The sequence below is a fragment of the Tursiops truncatus genome, chromosome 2, assembly GCF_011762595.2.
Source record: "Tursiops truncatus isolate mTurTru1 chromosome 2, mTurTru1.mat.Y, whole genome shotgun sequence".
In the NCBI taxonomy this organism is placed as follows: Eukaryota; Metazoa; Chordata; class Mammalia; order Artiodactyla; family Delphinidae; genus Tursiops; species Tursiops truncatus.
This window is the reverse complement of record NC_047035.1, coordinates 75,806,145-75,829,211: the sequence shown is the minus strand read 5'-3', so window position 1 is coordinate 75,829,211 and position 23,067 is coordinate 75,806,145. Positions and strand designations below refer to the sequence as shown.

Here is a 23,067-nt window from a genome sequence, read left to right as displayed (position 1 = left end):
CATAAACTCTGGCTCAAGACTAAAGCTCATCAGATCAATGACCATGACACAAAAAACTTTGTCTCATTTGCTCCAGAGAGAATGATTCCTCTCAAGACAATTCTCATACCCCTTCCTTCTCCCTTTAAATATTTAGGAGCAAATTGGGGGACAGAGATGTATAAAGACATTAACTGCTAAAGAAGGAAAGTGTGTGTGTGTGTGTGTGTGTGTGTGTGTGTGTGTGTGTGTGTGTGTGTATGTGAGAAAGGACTGAGCTGAAAGCATTTGAATTGTAGCAGACATATATTATTTATATTTAAAATGTACAACTTCATTTGGTATACATATACATTTTGAGATAATCACTATAATCAAGCTACCAAACATATCTATCATTTCACATGGTGACCCTTACGTGTGTGTGTATGATGAGAATCCGTAGGATTTACCCTGTTAGCACATTTTAAGTATGCAGTACTGTATTGCCACCTGTTAAAAAACCTAGGGGTTCAAAAGAGGCCTCCCCAAGATGTGCTACTTTGGCATGTGGATTATTTTGAGCTAATGGCAGTGGAGACCCTGTTAACTCAAGAGAAACTACTGCCCCTCACTTAAGTTCCTAGAAGAATTTAAACTGGGGATTTTTCCCAGAAAAAGAGTTATTAGCAGACATAAAATGGATCGCTTTCTTAGCTTGCCACTTCACACATGAGTCCTAGGAGTGTCTCCCTCCTGCCTCTATATTCCTTGAGTCACTACTTGATTTAGGTCTTCAGTAGATAACACTAAGTTGCTGGGAAGGGCTCAAGATGTATGGGCACATGATGGCCATCTTATCTTTTCTTAGAGTCACCTCTCAAATCCTCCATACCCAGGTGCCCAGAATTCTTGCCTTTTTACCCCCGCTCTTCACCCAAAGAACTAGAGTAGTTGGATTTACAGCGTCCTCTGAGACGATCCCCGTCTAGACTATCAGCACATGATTCCCCGTTATTCAAGGAATACTTGACATGAGCTAGGGTTTACAGTGCACCAGAGTTTCTGTAAATACCAACACGTCCGCATCTAATCCTGATGACATATTTCCCATTCCAAGAGAAGAAACAGGATGGCATTGCTACGAACATGCTTTGAAGACAAGTTCTGGATATAAACTAAGCATTCTGACTATAGGACAGGAAAAAGAATTTTCCCTCTATCCTTCTAGGTTCTGAGACCTGGATGAGATCCCCCTGTAATAAGAGATAGATTAACAAGAGAAAATGTTGACCTAAAACAAACAGACTGCCAGTTATTTCTCCAGCAAAAAATAGGTTTATTTGGGATCAGCAAAGAATTGCAATTTGAGGTCTACAACCATGGTGAGCCACATGCAAGTCTCCAGCAAAAATGGAGAGAATTTTATAGAGGAGAAAAGGAAGTTGGGAGGGCTATAGTAAACAGAGCATGGCTTTTTGTTGGCTGAGTTGTGACAGTCTCTTAATTTCTGAGCCACGAAAGAAGAGGAAATCTCTCTTCTTCCTGTTGGCTCTGCTATCCTCATAGAGCATGAGAGCTCCCCCTTCTGGTCTCCTGATCTATTTAATTGAGATTTCTATTTATTATTATTATTATTTTTACAAAAAACAAACAGAAGCTTAACAAAATGTATATTTCCTGTATGCTTGGGAGATACCCAAGAAAGCTGACTAAAACTCCCCCAGTGGCCCAAGCTGATACCTCAAATACCATTTTCAGCTAAAGACAAAAGAGGATGTTGGGGATAGTATTACCGGAAGGAAGGAAATTCACCAAAGTTGAAAGGAGCAAATGGTGGTAAACAAATATTTGTTGAGCCTTGTAGAGACAGTGGGACAGAGAGAAATTTTAACAAACAGACTTTGCTAGGTTCCTCCCTGTCTACACACCTAGTTCATATTATACTATAATTATCCATGGTGTAACTGTCTTCCTGGAACAAGTCCCCTACCTACATTCTGTCGACTGAAAAAAATGCACAACCTAAAAGATGAGAATTATGTTTTATTTGGTGGACTTACTGAGGACCTAAGCTTGGGAGACAGCCTCTCAGATAGCCTTGAGGGGCTTTTGAAGAGGTTAGGGAGGAGCCAGGATATATAGGAGTTTTTCAAAAAAAAAAAACCCAAGAGGTAGTTGGAACATCAAAAGATTACTGTTAATTAAAGAAAAACCAGGCATCTTAAGTTTAATGAATTTAGCACTTTTCTATGTATAAGAAGATGCAAGAGTCTGGGCTCATTGAAATCTTTCCTTTGAGATGCACCTTGACTATCTAGGGCCAGTATCCTGTTTATCTCCATCCTGAATTCCCCTCAGGGGGCACCGTTGCGGGTGGCTGCGGTGGTTGCTGGCTTGATGGTTTCAATATCCTTTGTTTACTGAAATGGCAGATGGTATTCTTTGTTCATAATTCTTTTAGGTAGTTAGACGGGAGGTCAATGGTTCTTCCTGAGTCTTGTATGCCGTGATTCTTTTCAGCTCAAAATAATCCACATGCCGAAGTGACACATTTTGGGGAGGCAAATGTTGCTCCCCTCAGAGGCATATTTTGGGGTGGCATATTCCGCTACCCTTTATGGCATTCTGATAACAAGGTGGCCCAGTGAGAAATTCAACCAAGGAGGCTTAGCTAGGAACAGCCCTTGAAGAAATACGTTCATAGGAAACACATTCAAGGATCTCACTTTATCCGCAAACTGTGCCTTTGACTAGATACTTTTCACCTCTCAATGGAAGTCCCACCGTTTACAACTCCAGATGTGGTTTTCCTCACTGAAGTTCCCATGGAACATAGCCATCCAGGGAATTTCCCCTAGAAGTTGGTTGGGAAATGAGTTTAGGAGCCAGATCTCTGGTTGTCTCCTGATAACTCTAGATAACCCCTCTCTGGTGTTACCCAAGGCCTTGCAATTCCTTTATGCCCACAAGTCAGTCTTCGGCGTTTGACACCTTTGCTCCAGGCTATTCTCACAGTGAACCCAAGGAGTCTAGATGAGACGCTATAGGAACTGGTTCTCTTAGTGAGGCTGTCCCTCGCCCCCACCCCACTGCCAATCAGTTGGAACACTGTACCTCCCACTGCTATTCCTTCCTTCCTTCACTGCTGCAGACTTCTTGGCTCTAAGAAAAGGGGAAAGACACAGACTCTCTGCTCTTTAGATCCATAAACTGATCCCTACTACAGCCAGTGGCAGGAGTGTTGGATCTGAATAGGGTGAGTTACGTTTAGAAGGGTTGGTGCCGAGGATGCTTAGAGGGAAAGGCCCAGGAACACTGTAAGGGGCTTGATTGGACTTCTAGATGGTGGAATTAAGAATAGACAGTGACCCGGGCTTCCCTGGTGGCGCAGTGGTTGAGAGTCCGCCTGCCGATGCAGGGGACACGGGTTCGTGCCCCGGTCCGGGAAGATCCCACATGCCGCGAAGCGGCTGGGCACGTGAGCCATGGCCGCTGAGCCTGCGCATCCGGAGCCTGTGCTCCGCAACGGGAGAGGCCCGCGTACCACACACACAAAAAAAAGAATAGACAGTGACTCAACTTGTAAGAACCAAAGACCTGGACTCAACTCAGCGTTAATCTCACTGAAACAGTTCTTGGAGCCTCTCTCCACTCTTCCATCCCTCCCCACTTCTTCTCCAATCTTCCTGAGCATAATACCATTGTCCCTTAGTATCCACGGGGGGCATTGGTCCAGGACCCCCCCATGCCCAGGATACCAAAATCCAAGCTTGCTCAAGTCCCTTATATAAGATGGTGTACGTAGTATTTGCATCTAACATACGCGCATGCTCCTATATGCTTTGATCATCTCTACATTACTTATAATACCTAATACAATGTAAATAACTGTAAATACAATGTAAATGCTATGTAAATAGTTGGCAGCACACAGCAAATTCAAGTTTTACTTTTTAGAACTTTCTGGATTTTTTTTTTGAGGGGGGACTATTTTTAATCCATGGTGTGGTTGGTTGAATTCCTGGGTGCAGAACAAATAGATACAGAGGGCCAACTGTACATTGAAGCAGCTTGAATCCTGGTCTTCTCTTCATCCTATTTAGGCCTTTTGAGCCAGGGGTAGGGTGCCACAAATGAGAACGTGCCTACCCCTTGCGCTCTGTTTGATGGAGTACTTGACATTCTCAGATACGCTCTCAGTACACGTATCTTATTAGCCTCTTACAGGTTTGTGAGGGAGTTATTATTAAGCCCATCTGAGGACATCACACTCAGAGAGTTGAGAATCAGGTTAGAAATTCCACAGGGCCGGGTATACTCCTCATGGTAAATGACGACAGAGAGCTAGTTTAAAGGGAAGACTTTTTCAAGCAACTCTCTGCTCTAATTTTGACCAGAGTAGCTGTTGTGAGGGCAGTTTCAATTTTGGTACTTGATTGATTAGAACAATATTTCAAAACTGGAGTTCCTTTATGATGACCTTCTTAACAATAGATCAAGATCGTTTATAATGATGATAATTAGGGAAGTGGCCTCTGAGAAGGGATGTGGGTAGTCACAAGTGATAACATGTTTCACACAGGCTTTGGGGAAGTGTCTTAAAGAAGTCAAGATCCTGGTAAGCACCATCTTGCAGAGTCAGCGTAGTTGCAGCCTCAGATTTCAAGGAACCAAAGCCTTCCTGCTTCAAAAATATCTCCCAAGTCTCTATTCATCTTCTGTATCCCCTTAAGAGGCAACAACACTTTCCACCTCACAGACATAGGGCTTAAAATACCATTTTCTTTAGGACACATGCTCTTTTGAGAATTGATCTGGGGACTCCCTTGTGGTCCAGTGGGTAGGACTCCGAGCTCCCAATGCAGGGGGCTCAGGTTTGACTCCTGGTCGGGGAACTATAACCCACATGCATGCTGCAACTAAGAAGTCCGCATGCTGCAACTAAGAAGTCCGCATGCTGCAACTAAAAGATCCCGCATGCAGCGACTAAGACCCGGTGCAGCCAAAATAAATAAATAAATATTGAAAAAAAAAAAAAAGAATCGATCTGGACTGCAAAACAGCTAGCTAGAGGGTGATTGGTTCCTCAGTTCAGGTGGAAGAGATGGCAGACAGGAGGTACTTGGAATTCTCAAAATGAACTTCATCAGTTTTTTACAACTTTGTGCTTATCTCACTCAGGCTGTAACATATTTTCAGTTCTTATAAACTTAATTATCTAATGAGAGTTATCACCTTCTAGCCTGGGAACCAAATGATAAAATTTGGTTGAAGGGCCTACGTTGGCAGAGAGGAATTTTAAGGTAGAGCTCAGCAGTGCTTCCTCTCTCTTCCCTGTACCCCGACAGGTGGCCCTGGTGACTGAGATGGCATCCTCTCTAAAGGTCCTAGGCCCTCTCTTGGCCCTGCTGTTCCCTCTATGTGGGCTCCTTGTACACAGCCAGAACGTTTCCTGGAGGGAATTCGTGAAACAGCACCACCCTAGCACGAACTGGGAATTCAGCAAGTACAAGTGCAGTGATCTGATGAGGGAAAGAGGTGTTTCAAAAGACGAGAACTATCACATCTTCGTCTATACCGTATGGCACAAGATTGAGCATATATGCATCAGGAACTGGAGAGATCACTACAGAAATGTATATATATGGGCCCCATATCCCTTCAAAACACTCAAGTGCTACCGGAAGAATAGCAAAAACAACTACAAAGATTACAAGAGCTACAGCTACATTGAATTCCATTGTGGCATGAATGGGTTTGTTGATGACATAGAGGACATGCAGTTGTTAGAGGATATCAGCAACTAGAAAGTTGACCCACACCCACAGGTTTTAGCGTTCAGTGCTTCCCAAGTGGTGGTCCCTCCCTGCACCAAGAGCCCTTGCATTTATTTGCCAATGTTTTGCAACTACTGAGAGTTATGTTTCACGTGGTTTCTTACTATCGTAACTTTGCCTATGTTGTTTCTCTGCCTGGAACACCCTTCTGTCCTTATTTACCTGATTTACTTCTACATTTTTGAAAAGATTCAGCTCATATGGAATCTCTTTTTGACTAACCCAGGAATTTTCCTGATATTGACTCTCCTTATAACTTTGCAAGTGGAATGATCTTCCCATCCCTAAATAAATTTTATCATTCCAATGTGTGAAATTTATTTATGTGTCGTGTGATTAGCACGGGTGTTATAACTGTGAGTTATATAGCTTACGCTTGAATGTGATTTGTGCTGTATGTAGGTTTAAAGTGTATTATATGTGTGTGTCTAATATGTGTAATAGACTTGTGTGTATGATGAAAGTATAACTGTTTATGTGCTAAGCTGGGGAAAAGTTGTGACCTAGGCATTGATTGTGGGGATATGCTGAGTTCCCATACCCACCCAGATTGATGGGTGTGGCCAGAGCTGATTAGGTACAAAATATGTAGCATGTTCCTGGCACGTAGCAGGTGCTCAGTCAACACTGATTTTCTTCCTTTCTATCCTTTGACTTGGTATTTTAATTTTGACTTTGACAAAACAAACATGACGAGTGCCCATCAATTGTCTCCTCTCCCTGGATTTCTTTAAGAATGTCTGTAAGGAGGCTATTGCATTTTAGATGAGTTACGGTATTATGTATGTTTCCTGATGAATAATACATTAAGTAGAAGATATGAACACAAATGAGTTTATCTGATAAAAACCGTTTTCACTTGGCAGAGATATAGGGTAGGGCTAGAGGACTTTAAAATGAAACTCTCATCAAGAGTGGGGCTTAGGGACTTCCCTGGGCACAGTGGTTAAGAATCTGCCTGCCAATGCAGGACACACGGGTTCGATTCCTGGTCCGGGAAGATCCCACATGCTGCGGAGCCACTAAGCCCATGAGCCACAACTACTGAAGCCCGTGCCCTCTAGGGCCTGCATGCCACAACTACTGAGCCCGCGAGCTGCAACTACTGAAGCCCACGCGCCTAGAGCCCGTGCTCTGCAACAAGAGAAGCGACCGCAATGAGAAGCCCGCGCAGCGCAGTGAAAGGTAGCCTCCGCTCGCCACCACAACTAGAGAAAGCCTGCGCACAGCAACGAAGACCCAACGCAGCCAAAAATTAAAATAAAAAAAAAAAAGAGTGGGGCTTAAGACTTGCATTTTGTTGGAGGAAAGAGGAAGTAGATTGGAGAAGGAAATGTTGAAACACAAGTAAGTAAGGTCCACAGAAATTCTGTTTGCTAAATGAGAGATAGAGATACAGAGTAAGAGAAATGTTCGCTTCGTATAATTTTGCCTGGGCAGGTATGCGAAGGAGAGATACTGAACATTAAAGGACCCTGTGTTCTTCAGCCTCCTGCATCACTGAATGACTCAAGCCTTGAAACAATTAGAACAAAGACCAGGGTATAAACATTTTAAATTAGATGACACTTTAAATTAAGCTGCACACTATAAGGGAACAGAATTTTCCACCCTAAAATATGTCTCTTTGGTATAAGGATTATTTTAGCCTGGTTAGTTTTTAAGAATCAGCAGATATGAGAGGAGCTCTGAAAACCAAATAGAAGTCACTCTTTTGTAAGAGACATTTACAGGTAAAAGAGAAATCTCCATTTGTAAGGGTGTCTTCCTGCTGTACCAGGAAGCGGTGGGGGGGTGGGGGACGGGACTCATTCTCTAGAAACTCTTAGTGGTGGACAAGACAATGATAAGTCTGCAAAACAACATTATCTTTGGGCTTCCCTGGTGGTGCAGTGGTTGAGGGTTCGCCTGCTGATGCAGGGGACGTGGGTTCGTGCCCCGGTCCGAGAAGATCCCACATGCCTTGAAGCAGCTGAGCCCGTGAGCCATGGTCGCTGGGCCTGGGCGTCTGGAGCCTGTGCTGCACAACGGGAGAGGCCCGCGTACCACAACAACATTATCCTTGTTTCCTGTGTTTTCCTGGTCATCTCCCATAGATTTCCCTCCCCAACATCTCCTTTTGTCTTTAGCCGAAGGTGATATTTAAGGTGATGGCCCCAGCCATTTTGGCAAGTTACTCAGTTTACCTGGGTCTCCGCCATGTATTACACGTGTTATTAAACTTTTGTTTGTTTTCTCCTGTCAGTTTGTCTTATATCATTGAATTATGAGATGAGCCAAATATCCTAGAAGGGAAAAAAGGAAAAAAAATCCTCCCCAACAACACCTTCCTGGAACTCGGGCCTCAACGAGTAGCCAGTGAATCTAGATTGGTCATCGTGCTCCAAGCATAGCTCCTCAGCTTTGCCATTTTTTCAGTGTACTTGGGAATGAGCAAATACCTGGGAGATGATGACCTCTACCCACCAAATTCACAAGAGATTAGTGTTAAACAGCAGTTCTGTAAGCAGATAGGGTAGGGGGTCCCTGGAGAAAGAGAACCAGGAAGGGTTTTCTTGACATAAGAGAAGCCATTTTAGCCTAAGCCATTTTGCGGTCTAAGCCTGGCCACAGGATCTTAAGGGAAGTAAGGGAATGCAGGAACAAAGGAAAAGCAGTCAAGAAACAATAGTTCAGCAATAAAACAGAATCTCAGTTCCTCCTCAAGGGACATACATTACAATCTGATAAAGTCTTTGCGTTCTCTAGGAACTAAGGCCCACACCCAGGTGGAGGACAGAATGATGCTGTTGACGTTCCTGACTTCAGTCAGCTAAAGCTTGGACTCTGTCAACCTTTCCCCAGTTCTATGCTGAATTCTCCTCTGCTCAAGCCCCTTCATGAATATGCATATACCCTTAGCTTAAAACTTCCCCAGTTTTGCTGTTCCAGGGAGACTGTTTTGGGAAAGATTCCCAGTGTTCTCCTTACCTGCTGCAAGTAATCATAAATCCTTCCTTCTCCTGCTCTTTGGCTTGGTTGTATCTTTTGGCTCGACATCCACCAAGAGACAAACTCAGTTTTTGGGTAATAGTTCTTCATCAACGATCATTTGACATGTGGGGAAATACTGGTTGTTTTTCTCACTTGATAAATGCTGCTTCAAAATGTACTGGCATATTCTGGTCTCCTAGAGTCATATTTTAGGGTTGTCTCTTCCGCTGTCCTACAATAAGTTTTCACAAATACCTCATTTTAAAAAACTCTTTAAAATTTGCTTTTAGGGACTTCCCTGGTGGCGCAGTGGTTAAGAATCTGCCTGCCAATTCAGGGGACACAGGTTCAAGCCCTGCTCCGGGAAGATCCCACATGCCGCGGAGCAACTAAGTCCATATGCCACAACTACTGAGCCTGCCCTCTAGAGCCCGCGAGCCACAACTACTGAGCCCACGTGCCACAACTACTGAAGCCCGCGCACCTAGAGCCCGTGCTCCGCAACAAGAGAAGCCACCGCAATGAGAAGCCCGTGCACCACAACAAAGAGTAGCCCCGCTTGCTGCAACTAGAGAAAGCTGCACGCAGCAACGAAGACCCAATGCAACCAAACATAAATAAATTTAAATTTAAAAAATTGCTTTTATTAAAAGGTTATAAGATGATGGTTCAAAACAGTATAGGAGGAAAATGAATTTAAGCACAATTCGTTATAAAAAATTAATAAACAGAAACCTTAATTAACTAGAGTTGGAAGACCAGAAGGAGGAGCTCTCACACCCTGTGACCATAGCTGAAGCAAACTGGAAGAAGAAAGAGTTGTCTTCTTTCCTGGCAAGGACTCAGCCAATGAAAAGCTATGCACTCTTTGTTTACTATAGCCCTCCCAATTTTCTTCTCCTCTCTGTTAAAGCAGTCTCTTTCCCTTGCTGTGCAGGGACTTGCACATGGCTTGCCATGGTTGCAGACCCCAAATTACAATTCTCTGCTGATCCTGAATAAACCTGTCTTTGCTGGAGAAATAGCTGGCAGTCTATTTGTTTCAGGTCTACATAGGATAATAGCCTTGTGTTGTTGCTTAGACTTTCTCACATCCACTTCCCCTGTTTGGAAAGAGGCATATTCATTTCCCTTAAGGAACTATCTTTCCCCTTTTTGTGTGCACATTGGTGGGGCTGTCCTTTAAGTTTCCCAATCTCCTCTACTGAGCCAAACAATAGTAATGAGACCCAAGGTAGGCTAACTGAACTGTCTCTTATAGGAGACCAGAATGTACCTCTTCGACATAGGATTATTTTGAGAAACAGTAGATAAAGGAGAAACTTTGAAAACAGAGTATAAATTACCCTTATGTAAGGGAAATTTACAATTACCAAGGAAATCTCTATTTGTAAGCATGTTTCCCTCTCTGTACAGGAAGAAAAAGATGACTCTAAATCACAAGAAACTCATCAATGGAGAAGCCACAGACTTAAATCTGCATAACAAACCCTATCCTTGTTTACTGTACTTTTCCTGGTCACCTTCCCATAATTTGCCTCCTCCACACTCTTCCTTCTTTGTTTTAGCTGAAGATGGAAAGTAAACCCAAGTTCTAGCCACCTCCTTGAGTTACTCATCCCTGAGCTTCTCCCATGTATATGTGGTATATTCATGCTAATAAACTTCTGTTTGTTTTTCTCTTGTTAATCTGTCTTTTGTTATAGAGGCCCTAGCTGAGAACTGAGAAGGAAAAAAGGAAAAGATGATTTTTTTTTCATTCTCTACGCTGTCCTCAGAGTCTAAATCTCAAGTAGTGATGCAAGGATTTTTAAAAAATTTGAAGTGGATTCATGCCCATTTGGCACAGCTCTGCAGCTCACCCGAGCTTCTTGGGTTCCAGCTATTTCCAAAGACTGATCCTTCTGCTATATTTTTTCATATTGTAATCTCTCCCAGATTTTTCCAATAAATCCCCACCCTATTCCCACTACTACTGAAACAGGAGGGAAGCAGACAGGGCACAACCTCTAAAAGAATGACATAGCCCTTGAGGATATGACATAAACTGGTTGGAACCAACTAGATCCAAGAGAGTGGAAGATTTGACTTCCAGTGGACCTTGAGCCTCATTATACACTCACTGTAATACATTAGCATCTAAATGACACACCTACAGGTGCCATGACAGTTCCAAGGCTAACCATAAAATGTCAAAAAGTGGGTGGTGGCCCAGTTCCTAGAAATCTCCACCTCTTCCCCAAAATGGTTGGCATAATCCTCCCACTCATTAGCCTGTGAAATTTCCCAGCCCATAAAAACTAACCACCCCATATCTGGGGGCCTCTTGCCCTCTTCTGAGATGGCCCACACTCTGTCTGTGGAGTGTGTTTCTCCCAAGGCTGTTCTCGCCTTTTGAGACAGACCACGTTGTGTCTCTGGAATGTGTATCTCTCTAAATAGATCCACTTCTTACCCATCTCTTTTTTTTCTCACTGAATTCTTTCTGCCTTGAGTCATAAAGAACCTGAGCTTCATTAAGTCCTGAGACCAAGTGTGTGATCTCAACTAAAAGACAGTGGGTTCATGGGACTTCCCTCGTGGTCCAGTGGGGAAGACTTCATCTGTGTTCCCAATGCAGGGGGCCTGGGTTCAATCCCTGGTCGAGGACCTAGATCCTCCATGCATGCTGCAACTAAGAGTCTGCATGCCATGACAAAGATCCTACATGCCACAACTAAGACCCAGGGCAGCCAAAATAAATAAATAAAATTTTTTTTTTAAGAAAAGGCAGTGGGTTCAAGTCCCAACCTGGGTTGTGCAGTTTCACTATCACTTAAAAATTTCCCTCTCAAATTAGCTCAAATTTGTGTTGCTTGCAAACAAAATAAACCTAAAGGATAAACTCTATCTGCAACCTTTGTGATCCTCATCATGCCTTCTGCCATGCATACTAGTGCTTATCCTACAGGAAATACTCACTTTCTTTAGCCCAGCGTGTTGTCAAACCCAAGTTGTTGTGCCTGATACACTGTGATGTCAAACAACCTGAAACATCAAAGTTTGGAGCAGAGAAAGGTTTATTGCAGGGCCAAGCAAGGAGAAAGGGGTGGCTCATGCTCGAAAGACCTGAAATCTCTGATGGTTTTCAGGGAGGAATTTTTAAAGGCAAAATTTGGGGTGAGGGCTGCAGGGTGTGGGACTTTCTTCTGATTGGTTGGTGGTGAGGCAACAGGGTGGTGCTCCAGAACTTGTGCTCAGCTTGAAGCTACCATCCTCCACCTGGGTGGGAGCCTTAGTTCCTGTACAAGAATTCAAAGATACGTTGTTATGTATATCCCTTGAGGAGGAAGTAGCACTCAGGAGGACTTTATCTCAGAATCAAGCCTAAGACCAGTCTTAAGAACTTGGACATTGGGTGAAAATCAATGTCAGTCAAGAAAAATGGTTCTCTACAAAGAATGGGTAACAGAATCACTGTGGAGTTAATCAAATATAGATATGCAAAGACGTCCATCCCCAAGATCCTGATTCAGTAGGCCTAGGATCTTGGCATTTTAAAACTTTTCATAGGCAATTCTGATGTGAGGCCAGGGTTAGGAGACCCCTACTTAAGGACGTGGGTAACTCGGTATTGTTTTCCTCTGTAGTGGGTTTGGTGTACAATCAAGTTGTGGAACTGCAGAGAGAAGGAGGACTGTTCTAATACATAGGATGTAGAATAAGATATATGAGCACTAGGCAAAAAGACTTATTTTTTTACTCCTTTTTTATTAATTTTTATTGGAGTATTGTTGCTTTACAATGTTGTGAACAGACATCTTAAAAATGTTTTTTTCTTTAAGTGATGGACTTATTTGTTCAGAGCAATTTTAGATTTACAGAAAAATTGAGTAGAAAGTACAAAGAGCTCCCATATGCCTCTCTTCCCTCCCTCCTCTCCTAACCACACTGTTCACAATTTTCTTATTATTAATATCTTATTTTACTGTGGTACTTTTGTTATATTTGATGAACCAGTATTAATAAAGTCCACAATTTACACTAGGATTCGTTCTTCATGTTGTACACGTTTTGACAAGTGCATAATGTCATTGTATGGGAAGAACGTTTTCCTCAACACTCTTAGGGTCTCTGGCTGGGTCTGAAAATTCAACTGACAAAGACAGATCAATAGGAGAAAAGCATACAAATTTTATTAAATATTTACATGTACATGGGAGCATTCACAAGAGAATGAAAAATCCAAATACGTGAAAAGAGCAGGAAGCTTTTGTACCTTTTAGCCCAAGAAACAAGATATTTGTAAAGAATTGGAGACAAGACAAGACAAAGGGGTTTGGTGTATGGTTAGTAAATGGTGAAGAAGTAACTAGAAAGATAAGGGTTAGTTTCAAGATTCTTTCGCAGATTCCTCTGGTGCCCTCTCTGGGAGGTTGAGGGTCTATCTCCAGTAAAAAGAGAATTTATTTTCTGGCTTTGGACAAAAAGCGGGGAGCTTTTTCTGCACTTCATGATTCTTAATTGCCTTCAGTGCAAAATAATTTTTATGTCAAATAGCCATTTTTGGGGGGTTACATATTCTGATTTCCTTCAGCATGAACATGGAATATCTCTCCATTTATTTAGATCTTCTTTTGATTTATTTCATCAGAGTTTTATAGTTTTCCTCATATTGATCTTGTACATATTTTATGAGATTTATACCTAAGTATTTCATTTTTATTTGGTGCTAATATAAATGTTAGTTTCTTTTTTTTTTTTATTTCAAATTCCAGTTGTTCATTGCTGGTATATAAGAAAGCAATTTTCGTATATTAACCTTGTATCTTGCAACTTTGCTATAAAAAGAAATACTTTTTATCCTAAAGATTATTGGAGCCATTAAAAGTACTGGGCAAGAGTGTTTCACTGTTATATTTATGCTCAAGAAATACTAATCTGGAAGTATTAATATGTAGAATGGATTGGAAGGAAAAGAGACTAGAGGCAGGGAGTCCATGTAGGAAACTTTTATGTGAGTCCTCTATGAGACAATAAGGTTCTGAATAAGGATATTGCAGCACCAATGGAAAGGCAAGAACAGATTTAAGAGGCAAATACCCTAAATGTGCCCTTCTTCATATGTATGGGTCTCTTCACACAGTTTCCTCTTTGGGCTGCCCTTACCATCTTCTTCACCTAATTTCTAATTAATCTTCAAAACTCAGTGCCGGTGTTGTGCCCTCCAAAAATACCTCCTCTCTACTGTATCCACACAGTTACCTGTAGTTTCCTTGATCACAGCTGTAAGTGCTATTTATATTTGTTAATATATTGTGCATTGGTCCATTTACCTGACTGTCTCTTTCATTAGATCACAAGCTCCCGAATCAGAGTAGCCCAGTATCTGGCCCAATAAACATACACATAAAGGAATAATTCATTCAAGTCTATGTTTGAAGCTCACATACCAAGTACATGGCAGTTATTATATCAGATTTTCATGTGCATTTTCTCCTAAGGAAATGAAACCATAAAACTTCAAAAAACTGAAGCTTCAAGTCAGGGAGGAAGCACCAACTCATATCAGGAAGTGATCAGTTCCTCAAAACTGTGTTTTGAGTCTCACTGTTTCTTTAAGTAAGCTTTCTCTCCCTGCATTTACAGTGTTATTGACACTCATTAAACAGCAAGTTTGAAAGTCTAAGAGTCTCATCCACACTGTCAACAAGTTCATCTTCCAAGCCCCAGTCTTCTCTTTCCTAGGGCTCAGGACCCTTCCCCTGCCACACGCAGGCAGCCTTGCACACCTGGGAGAAGAACAACAGACGAAAGCTCTGAGCCTGGGACTAACTACTGCTGCTGTTCTCAGCGGGAGCCCCAGCGCGGAGACCTGGTAAGAGCAGAAGCCCCCAGGGCTGGGGAGAGTGGCCAGTGAAGATGGCTGGGAGATCCAGGTCAGATAGATGGAGGGTAAATATTTCAGGAGGGAAGAGACAAGGTTTCTGACATGAGGACCATCAAACGCATGAGCGCAGGACAAAGAGAAGAACGAGATCTACCAGCCAGAGAAAAGATCGTCTTACCTCAAATTCCTCCTCACTGGGCTTTAGTTTCTTTAGAATTGTGAGACTCGAGTGAGAAAGAAGATGGTTAAAAACAAACAAACAAAAAAGAGCTATGAAATCTTAAAAGGCAGAATAAAAATCTAAATGGTTATGAGTGATATTTTGCTCTTATTGTTTTTGCTACTACCATTATTTTCTCTCTCCTTACACAGAAAAGATGGGGCCAGGTCTTCTGGGATGCTTTCCTCTCCTATTGCTGCTGGGACTATGGTGGTCAGTGTGTCCACTTTGTGCTTTGCCTAAGCATCTCACCAAGGCTCGCTGGTTTGAAATTCAGCATATACAGCCAAGGCTTCTCCAGTGCAACAAGGCAATGAGCAGTGTCAATAATTATACTCAGCACTGTAAGCCTCAAAACACCTTTCTGCACAACTCCTTCCAGGACGTGGCTGCTGTCTGTGATTTGCCCCACATCGTCTGTAAGAATGGGCGGCACAACTGCCACCAGAGTCCAAAGCCTGTTAACCTGACTCAGTGCAGTCTCACTGCGGGGAAGTACCCTGACTGCCGCTACCGAGATGGCACCCAATACAAGCTCTTCATTGTTGCCTGTGACCCCCCTCAGAAGAGCGACCCTCCTTATCATTTGGTTCCTGTACACTTAGACAAGATTGTTTAAAGTTTCCATCATTTTCCCTCTCACTTGGCACAAATTCTCTTACGATCTCTTCTGATTTTTCTTTTCTTTTGTTGATTTTCCTGGTTCCCATAGAAGGAAAAAGGAGGGTATTGGAAAAATTAGGGTGATGAGGATAGACCAGAGTTGGGACAAAAAATATGTAGGATTCTTTTCTGCTTTGGAGCTCTAGGTTTTGAAGGAAGATAGTAGGGAAGAGGGCAAAGAAGGGTCCGGGTCTCCATATTTTCAGCCTTAGAACTTCGGCCAACTTTTGTTGTATTGTGTTCACAGAAATAAAACCATGTTCTGCTGCATTCTAATGAGTGTGTGTATAAGTGTGTTTGGAAGCGTGTTCCCTTTCACATCATTGCCAGACTGGAGCTATCTAGGCCTGCATTTACCAGCATTCCAAGGAGAACGATTTTGGCCCTAGGCAACCTTTGAAGTTATTTGGCAACCTGGGGCCTCTGCCACTCCCTCACCCCTGTGTCTCTGGGACTTTGGAGCAAGAAAGTTCTCCATCCCTTCAAACTCTGCTCATGGCTTCACATATTTCCCTTGAAACCATTGTCTATGGTTGTTTGGAGGTGGCACTGATACTCAATGTTGATGGTATTTTCACAGATTCTAACGCTGGTAACTGAGGCATCCTAGATCTTAACTATTTGCCTCTATAATTAATCAGATAATGTTTTAAATATAAATAGTAGTAGGGATAATAATCCACTGTAGCCTTAGAGTCAATTCTCCTGTTGTCTATTGGAATGGACAAAGAGAAAGCATAGATCAAGGGGGGTAAAAAAAAAAGCACTGGGACACTAAAAACATTCTTGCCCTACTCAGATAGTGAAATATCACAGAAACATTGGGGCTTTGGAACAGGTATCTGATTTAGAGATGGAAGGACTGGGATTAAGAATTTAGGTCCTATGTGTAGGGGAGGAAAAATAATTTTTCATAAACCCTTCTAGGTTTTTGGCTGAGATACCCCCTGTAATAAAAAGATAGATCAACAGGAAAAAAACAGTTTTAGTTACATATGTACATATGGGAGTGCTACAAAGATATGAGACTCAAAAGACACAGGAAGCCCTGAGGAGCTTCAGGGTCCATGTTTATAATGGCATCCTGGGGCCAAGCCTGGTGCCAGGAGGATTAGCTCTGGCTTAGAGATGCCAAAGTTCCCAGGGAAAATGAGCTAAGTAGACAATTCAGTACATATCTCTTACTCACAGGGTGTGGAAATAGAATTTGAGTATCAGGTCAGAGGACACTGTACTTTTTTTTTTTTTTTTTTGCTGTATGCGGGCCTCTCACTGCTGTGGCCTCTCCCGTTGCGGAGCACAGGCTCCGGACGCGCAGGCTCAGCGGCCATGGCTCACGGGCCCAGCCGCTCCGCGGCATGTGGGATCCTCCCGGACCAGGGCACGAACCCGTGTCCCCTGCATCGGCAGGCGGACTCTCAGCCGCTGCGCCACCAGGGAAGCCCGACACTGTACTTTTAAAAAAATTTATATTGACTAGAGGATGTGGAGCCAGTAAAATATTATGCCCCTCTTACTGCTTTACTTACTGCCTTAGATGGATACTTTAACTAGTTCCATTGGGGTAAAAAAGTATACAATCGAAAACTATTTCATTGATAAATTCAATACTGTGAATATTCTTTAAGTCACCTTTTTAATTTATAACGGTTTGTGTTTTTCCTTTTTTTTTTCCTTTTTCTCTCTTTTATTATTCTTATCTTTCTTTTCCGTTTGTGTTTTTCTGTTTGGCTTTTTTGGTTTTTTCGGAAGATACCATACTATCTAGACAGGGCTAATAGAAGCAGAAAACGTGACGTCCACGTATGAGGCAAGCCTACAGAGGAAAACCCACATATGGGGTGGCAAAAACAAGGCCAAACAGCCTCACAGGAAGGGGGAAGCTTACGCTCATGAGGAGGGGAATTCTTCTGGAGCTCTTCACACTTTTTTTTTTAGTTGCAGTGATCGGGGGCTACTCTTCGTTGCAGTGTGCCGGCTTCTCATTTCAGTGGCTTCTCTTGTTGTGGAGAAAGGGCTCTAGGTGAGTGGGCTTCAGTAGTTGTGGCTCACAGGCTATAGAGCCCAGGCTCAGTAGTTGTGGCACACTGGCTTAGTTGCTCTGCAGTATGTGGGATCTTCCCGGACCAGGGCTCGAACCCATGTCCCTGCATTGGCAGCCGGATTCTTAACCACTGCACCACGAGGGAAGTCCCTCTTCACACTTCTTGATGGATTTTATTTTATTTATTTACTTATTTTGACCGCACCACACAGCATGTGGGATCTTAGTTCCCTGATCAAACACTTACCCCCTGCATTGGAAACACAGAGTCTTAACCACTGGACTGCAGGGAAGTAACTTGATGGATTTTATAAAGTCCTTCCCTTGCCCTCTCTCATGGGCTAATTTCATTTTTAACGTGATGAATTACCTTTCAAAAATTAAACAATGTAGTTACTTCCCTGGTGGCGCAGTGGCTAGGACTTTGCTCTCCCAATGCAGGCGGCCTGGGTTCGATCCCTGGTCAGGGAACTAGATCCCATGTGCATTCCACAACTAAGAGTTTGCATGCCACAACTAAGGAGCCAGCTTGCTGAAACTAAGGAGCCCTGGAGCTGTAACTAAGGAGCACTGGAACCACAACTAAGGAGTCCGCCTACTACAACTAAGACCTGGTGCAACCAAATAAATAAATATTTTTTAAAGAATTAAACAACGTAGATAAATACAAACCAATATATAGCACACAAAATAAATATTGTTTTTAATTTACTCACGATCTAAAAAATATATATATACATAAAAACATTGGCGTCCATTTTATTCCTCTCTCCATTCCCATTCCTCTTAACTTTTCTCAGGTGAAATTATAAATTTAAAGTGTTTCCAGTCCTATTTTTATACTTATATTTCATGTATAATATCTTCATAAACAAAACATAGGGTTTCCATGTGCAATTTAAAAAGAAATTTATATAAATGCTATCATATAGTACAAATCATTCTGCAACTTGCTTTTTTTGTTCACTCAACAATGTTTTTAAGACTCATCGATGTTAAAATGTATCTTTGTTGTTCTTTTATTTTTACTGGTGTATTGTTTGTTCCTTTGTATTAATAAACCATCATTTATTTACCAGTCGTCTATTGTTGAATATTTGGGATATTCCCAAATTTCCACCCTAACAAGCAGCATTGCAATGATATCTTTGTACATTTCTCTGTACAAAGAAACTTGTCAACTTACAGAAAGACACTCAGCATAAGAATTGCGAGTTTAAGTTGTATCCATGGTCTTACTGAGGACTAGAACTTTTTATGTTTGGGAAGGTGCAAGAATCAGGGGTCTTTGAAATTATTCTTGAGATACACGTCTAACTATCTAGGAACTTGTTTTTCCAAAGCACAGAGTACCTCATCCTGTTTTTCATTCTCAGTTCCCTGCAGGGTGCCCTGTCAGTGGTGGACTGCAGTGGGTTGCGACTTAATCCTTGTATAACTGGGTAACGAGTGATGTTCTTTGTTCTTCTTTGTTCACAAACTGACTGTAGCAGATTGTATTTTTCAGAGATGTCCATATCAACATATCCCATTCTACATGCTCTTCTTATAGTGTGATATTGACTCTTCTCTATCAGAAGGGTCTATGTTCCCTTTCCTTGAGTATGGGTTAGTCTTAGAAACTCCCTTCTAATGAATAGAATGGGATGAAAGTCACACTGTATGACTTCCAAAGCCAGGTCATAAAAGGTGATACAGCTTCTGCCTGGCTTTCCCTCTCTCTTGTAGGACACCCACACTTGGACCCAATCATCATGCTGTGAGGAAGATGGTGCCACGTGGAGAGGCCTTGTATAGATATTCCAGCCAACAGGCCCAGCTAAGGTATCAGCCAACATCAACCATTCAACATGTGGGTGAATGAGCCTTCGGATGATTCCAGCTCCCAACCTCTGAGTCTTCCAGCTGCAGCCTCAGACATTGGAACAGAAACAAGCTGTCCCCACTGTGTCCTATCTGAACTTTTGACCCACTGGGAGCATAATAAATTATTGTTTTGTGCCACCAAGTTTGGGGGTAATTTGTTAGACAGATAGACTAACTGAAGCATTGATTGTATAATATTGCCAGAAACTATGGTATGTGAGTTTTTGCATCTCAATGTCCTGTCTCTGGCAAAACATGAGAGTATCATGCTCCTGCATTTTTGGCAACCTGATGAGTATGAAATAGGACAACATTGTCATGTAGGCAAAAAAAAAGATGCTATTTGCATCTTTAGATCCTTGGTTCCTAGTACAATGCCTGACACTAGTGGGTTTCTTTTTATTTTATTTTATTTATTTATTTATGGCTGTGTTGGGTCTTCGTTCCTGCGTGCAGGCTTTCTCTTGTGGCGAGCGGGGGCTACTCTTCGCAGCAGTGGGTGGGTTTCTCATTGTGGTGGCTTCTTTTGTTGCAGAGCACGGCTTCTAGGTGTGCGGGCTTCAGTAGTTGTGGCACGTGGACTCAGTACTTGTGGCTTGTGGGCTTAGTTACTCTGTGGCATGTGGGATCTTACCAGACCAGGGCTTGAACACAGTTCCCCTGCATTGGCAGGCAGATTCTTAACCATTGCATCACCAGGGAAGTCCCAGACACTCGTGGGTTTCTTTTTATTTATTTTTTTAATCTTTTATTTATTTATTTATTTATGGCTGCGTTGGGTCTTTGTTGCTGCATGTGAGCTTTCTCTAGTTGGGGCGAGCCCCTACTCCTCTTCGTTGCGGTGCATGGGCTTCTCATTGCGGTGGCTTCTCTTGTTGCAGAGCATGGGCTCTAGGGCACACGGGCTTCAGTAGTTGTGGCACAAGAGCTCAGTAGTTGTGGCTCTCAGGCTCTAGAGTGAGGCAGTTGATGAAAGTTGAATACAGTCTGTGGATTAGATAACTGTATAGTTTCAATGCAAATTTCCTGATTTTGATAAGTATACTTATTTTAAACCCTTGTAAAAAGAATGTTCTTGTTTTTAGGAAATGCATAGTGAAGTATTTAGGAAAAAGGGCAACATGTCCATAACTTACTCGCACACATTCAGAAAAAAATTTATGTATCTGTACATAAATATGTGACTAATAAAGCAAATAGGAAAAATGTTAATGTTTAGAGAATATAGACAAATGATATACAGGAATTCTTTGTATCATTTTTGAAACTGTTCTGTATATCTGAAATTATTTCAAAATGAAAAGTTTAAAAATATTTTCAGGGGCTTCCTTGGTGGTGCAGTGGTTGGGGGTCCGCCTGCCAATGCAGGGGACGCGGGTTCGGGCCCCGGTCCGGGAGGATCCCACGTGCCACGGAGCAGCTGAGCCCGTGCACCACGGCTGCTGAGCCTGCGCTCTAGAGCCCACGAGCCACAACTGCTGAGCCCGCGTGCCTGGAGCCCGTGCTCCGCAGCGGGAGAGGCCACCGCGGTGAGAAATGCGCGCACCGCAACGAAGACCCAAGACAGACAATAAATAAATAAATTTTAAAAAAAAATTCAGCACGGTCATTTACTACTTGTGCAAATTACCTATCTTTGCAGATAATCAGTTGCCTCATTTACTAAGAAGATATTTACCTACTCACTTTCATTTATAGAATCTACCAAACTCTACTGTGTCGGGCACCCTGCGAATCACCAGCCACAGAAAGATGAAAAAGACTGGATCACTGGTAGCTTTCAGCAGAGTGGGAAAAACAACCAAGAAAACTGGAATGTTTAACGAAGAGTGACTAGTGTTCGTTCTCAGGGTGGTTTCAAGACCTGAATGACCTAATATAGATTTAAACATACATATAAAAGGGGCTTAATGAAACTCCTGGTACCTCATCCAAGTAGTTCCATCTCCCCTTTGGATGATTACAAGCTTCAAGGAAAGTACTTTTAGTTCTCTAAAAAAGACATCCTCAGATAGCCCCCTTTCTAGCCAGCTCCCAACTTCCTGTCTTTCCCCCTGGGACAGTGATGGCAGCCCTGGTGTCTCTCTGTGTTCAAATTTCCTCTTCTTATAAGGACACCAGTCAGACTGGATTAGGGCCCACCTAAGGCCTCATTTTAACTTAATCACTTCTTTAAAGGCCTTAGCTTCAAATACATTCTGACTTACATCTTACATTTCTGAGAAGTTAAAGTTTGAACATATAAATTTTGGGAGAACACAATTCAGCTTATAACAGTGATTATAAAGAGAAGTTTCATAAGAGCCCCAAGGCCCTAAGCGATGGTGGGAGGCATCCCTACATTTAGGTCTTTACTTGTAGTTTGGCAACTTTTCCGAGGAGAGGATACAATAAGGATAAGAGCTGTTCCCTGCTCTTATGACAACGGTTATTTGGGGCCTACCAGTGGTTGTGGGGATTTCACAGACAGCAGCTTGTAAGGAAAGGTACTGAGGAAAGAACTGATGTTTTTTTATATCTCCCATTGTCCTGGTTGACTGAAGGAATTGCGAGAGTACATGGAGGCTGGAAAAGCAGTAAGTACTGGGCGTCACACTACTGAGCTTAAGTGAAATAGCAAGGCTTGCCATAGAGGGGGCCCACACCATTCCCAAAAGCCCAAGAGAAGAAGGTGGAATGCTGGGAATGCAGAGCTACATTTCCTGTGAGAAAAAAACCAAAAAGAAAAACAGATTTTCCTCCTACTCCTAAGTGACCTGATTAGTTATAACCTTCCAGGTAGTCAACAGAACCATCTATGCCAACCCTTCTGATCTTGTTTTCTCATCCCTTTCTACCTCTAAGTCTCATCCATACTTACTTCCTGACACCGTATTTGTAATCCCTCTGTCTTACTTCTATACTCCTGTGCCTTCTTCATTGCCTGTTCTGTCCCAACCTCAAGGCTCCCACCTACCCAGGGTCTGACTGAGAACAGATCCTGTTGGTGGTTCCAGGACTTAGAAGCATATCATAGGTCTCTCCACCAATACAGCGCTTCCTCTGCGGAAAAGAGAGGGCAGAGGGAGGAAGGTTTAGGGTTTTGAAGTTAGGGGGCTTTTGTTTTTGTTTGTTGTTGCACGTGGATGTTCAATCACAATTTGTTGAAAAGCTTATCCTTTCTTCCTAGAATTGCTTTGCACTTTTGTCAAAAATCATTTGACAGTATTTGTGTGGGTATGCTCTGGGCTCTCTATGCAGCTCCGTTGATCTATGTGTCTATTCTTCCACCAATGCACACAAAAATATGTACACAGATGTTTAAAGCAGCTATCTTCATAATCACCCGGAATGGAAACAATGCAAACGTCCTTCAACAGGTGAATGGATAAATAAACCATGGAACACCCATGCACTTAAATGCTACTCAACAATAAAAAGGAACGAACCACTGATCCACACAACTTGGATAAATTTCATAGGCATTATAGTGAGTAAAAGAAGCCAGTCTTGGAAGGTTACATACTGTGCAATCCTATTTGTATGATATTTTGAAAAGACAAAACTATAGTGACAGAGAATAGATCAGTGGTTGGCAGGTGTTGGGGTGAGGGGAGTGTATGACTATAAAGAGATAGTACAAGGGGATTTGGGG

General features: G+C 42.4%; 2 protein-coding genes across 2 annotated transcripts; both read left to right on the top strand.

The window, feature by feature from the left end:
• The first annotated feature begins 6 nt into the window (after positions 1–6).
• Positions 7–8,330, top strand: EDDM3B (epididymal protein 3B). Its single transcript, XM_073800694.1, has one exon. It carries the CDS (start codon positions 5,328–5,330, stop codon positions 5,766–5,768), a length of 441 nt encoding a protein of 146 aa, XP_073656795.1. The 5' UTR covers positions 7–5,327; the 3' UTR covers positions 5,769–8,330.
• A 6,062-nt stretch (positions 8,331–14,392) lies between these two features.
• Positions 14,393–15,793, top strand: RNASE6 (ribonuclease A family member 6). The gene is made up of 2 exons (XM_004329210.4): positions 14,393–14,628; positions 15,013–15,793. The coding sequence occupies exon 2, from the start codon at positions 15,018–15,020 to the stop codon at positions 15,477–15,479; it is 462 nt and encodes a 153-aa protein (XP_004329258.1). The 5' UTR covers positions 14,393–14,628; positions 15,013–15,017; the 3' UTR covers positions 15,480–15,793.
• The last annotated feature ends 7,274 nt before the right edge of the window (positions 15,794–23,067 follow it).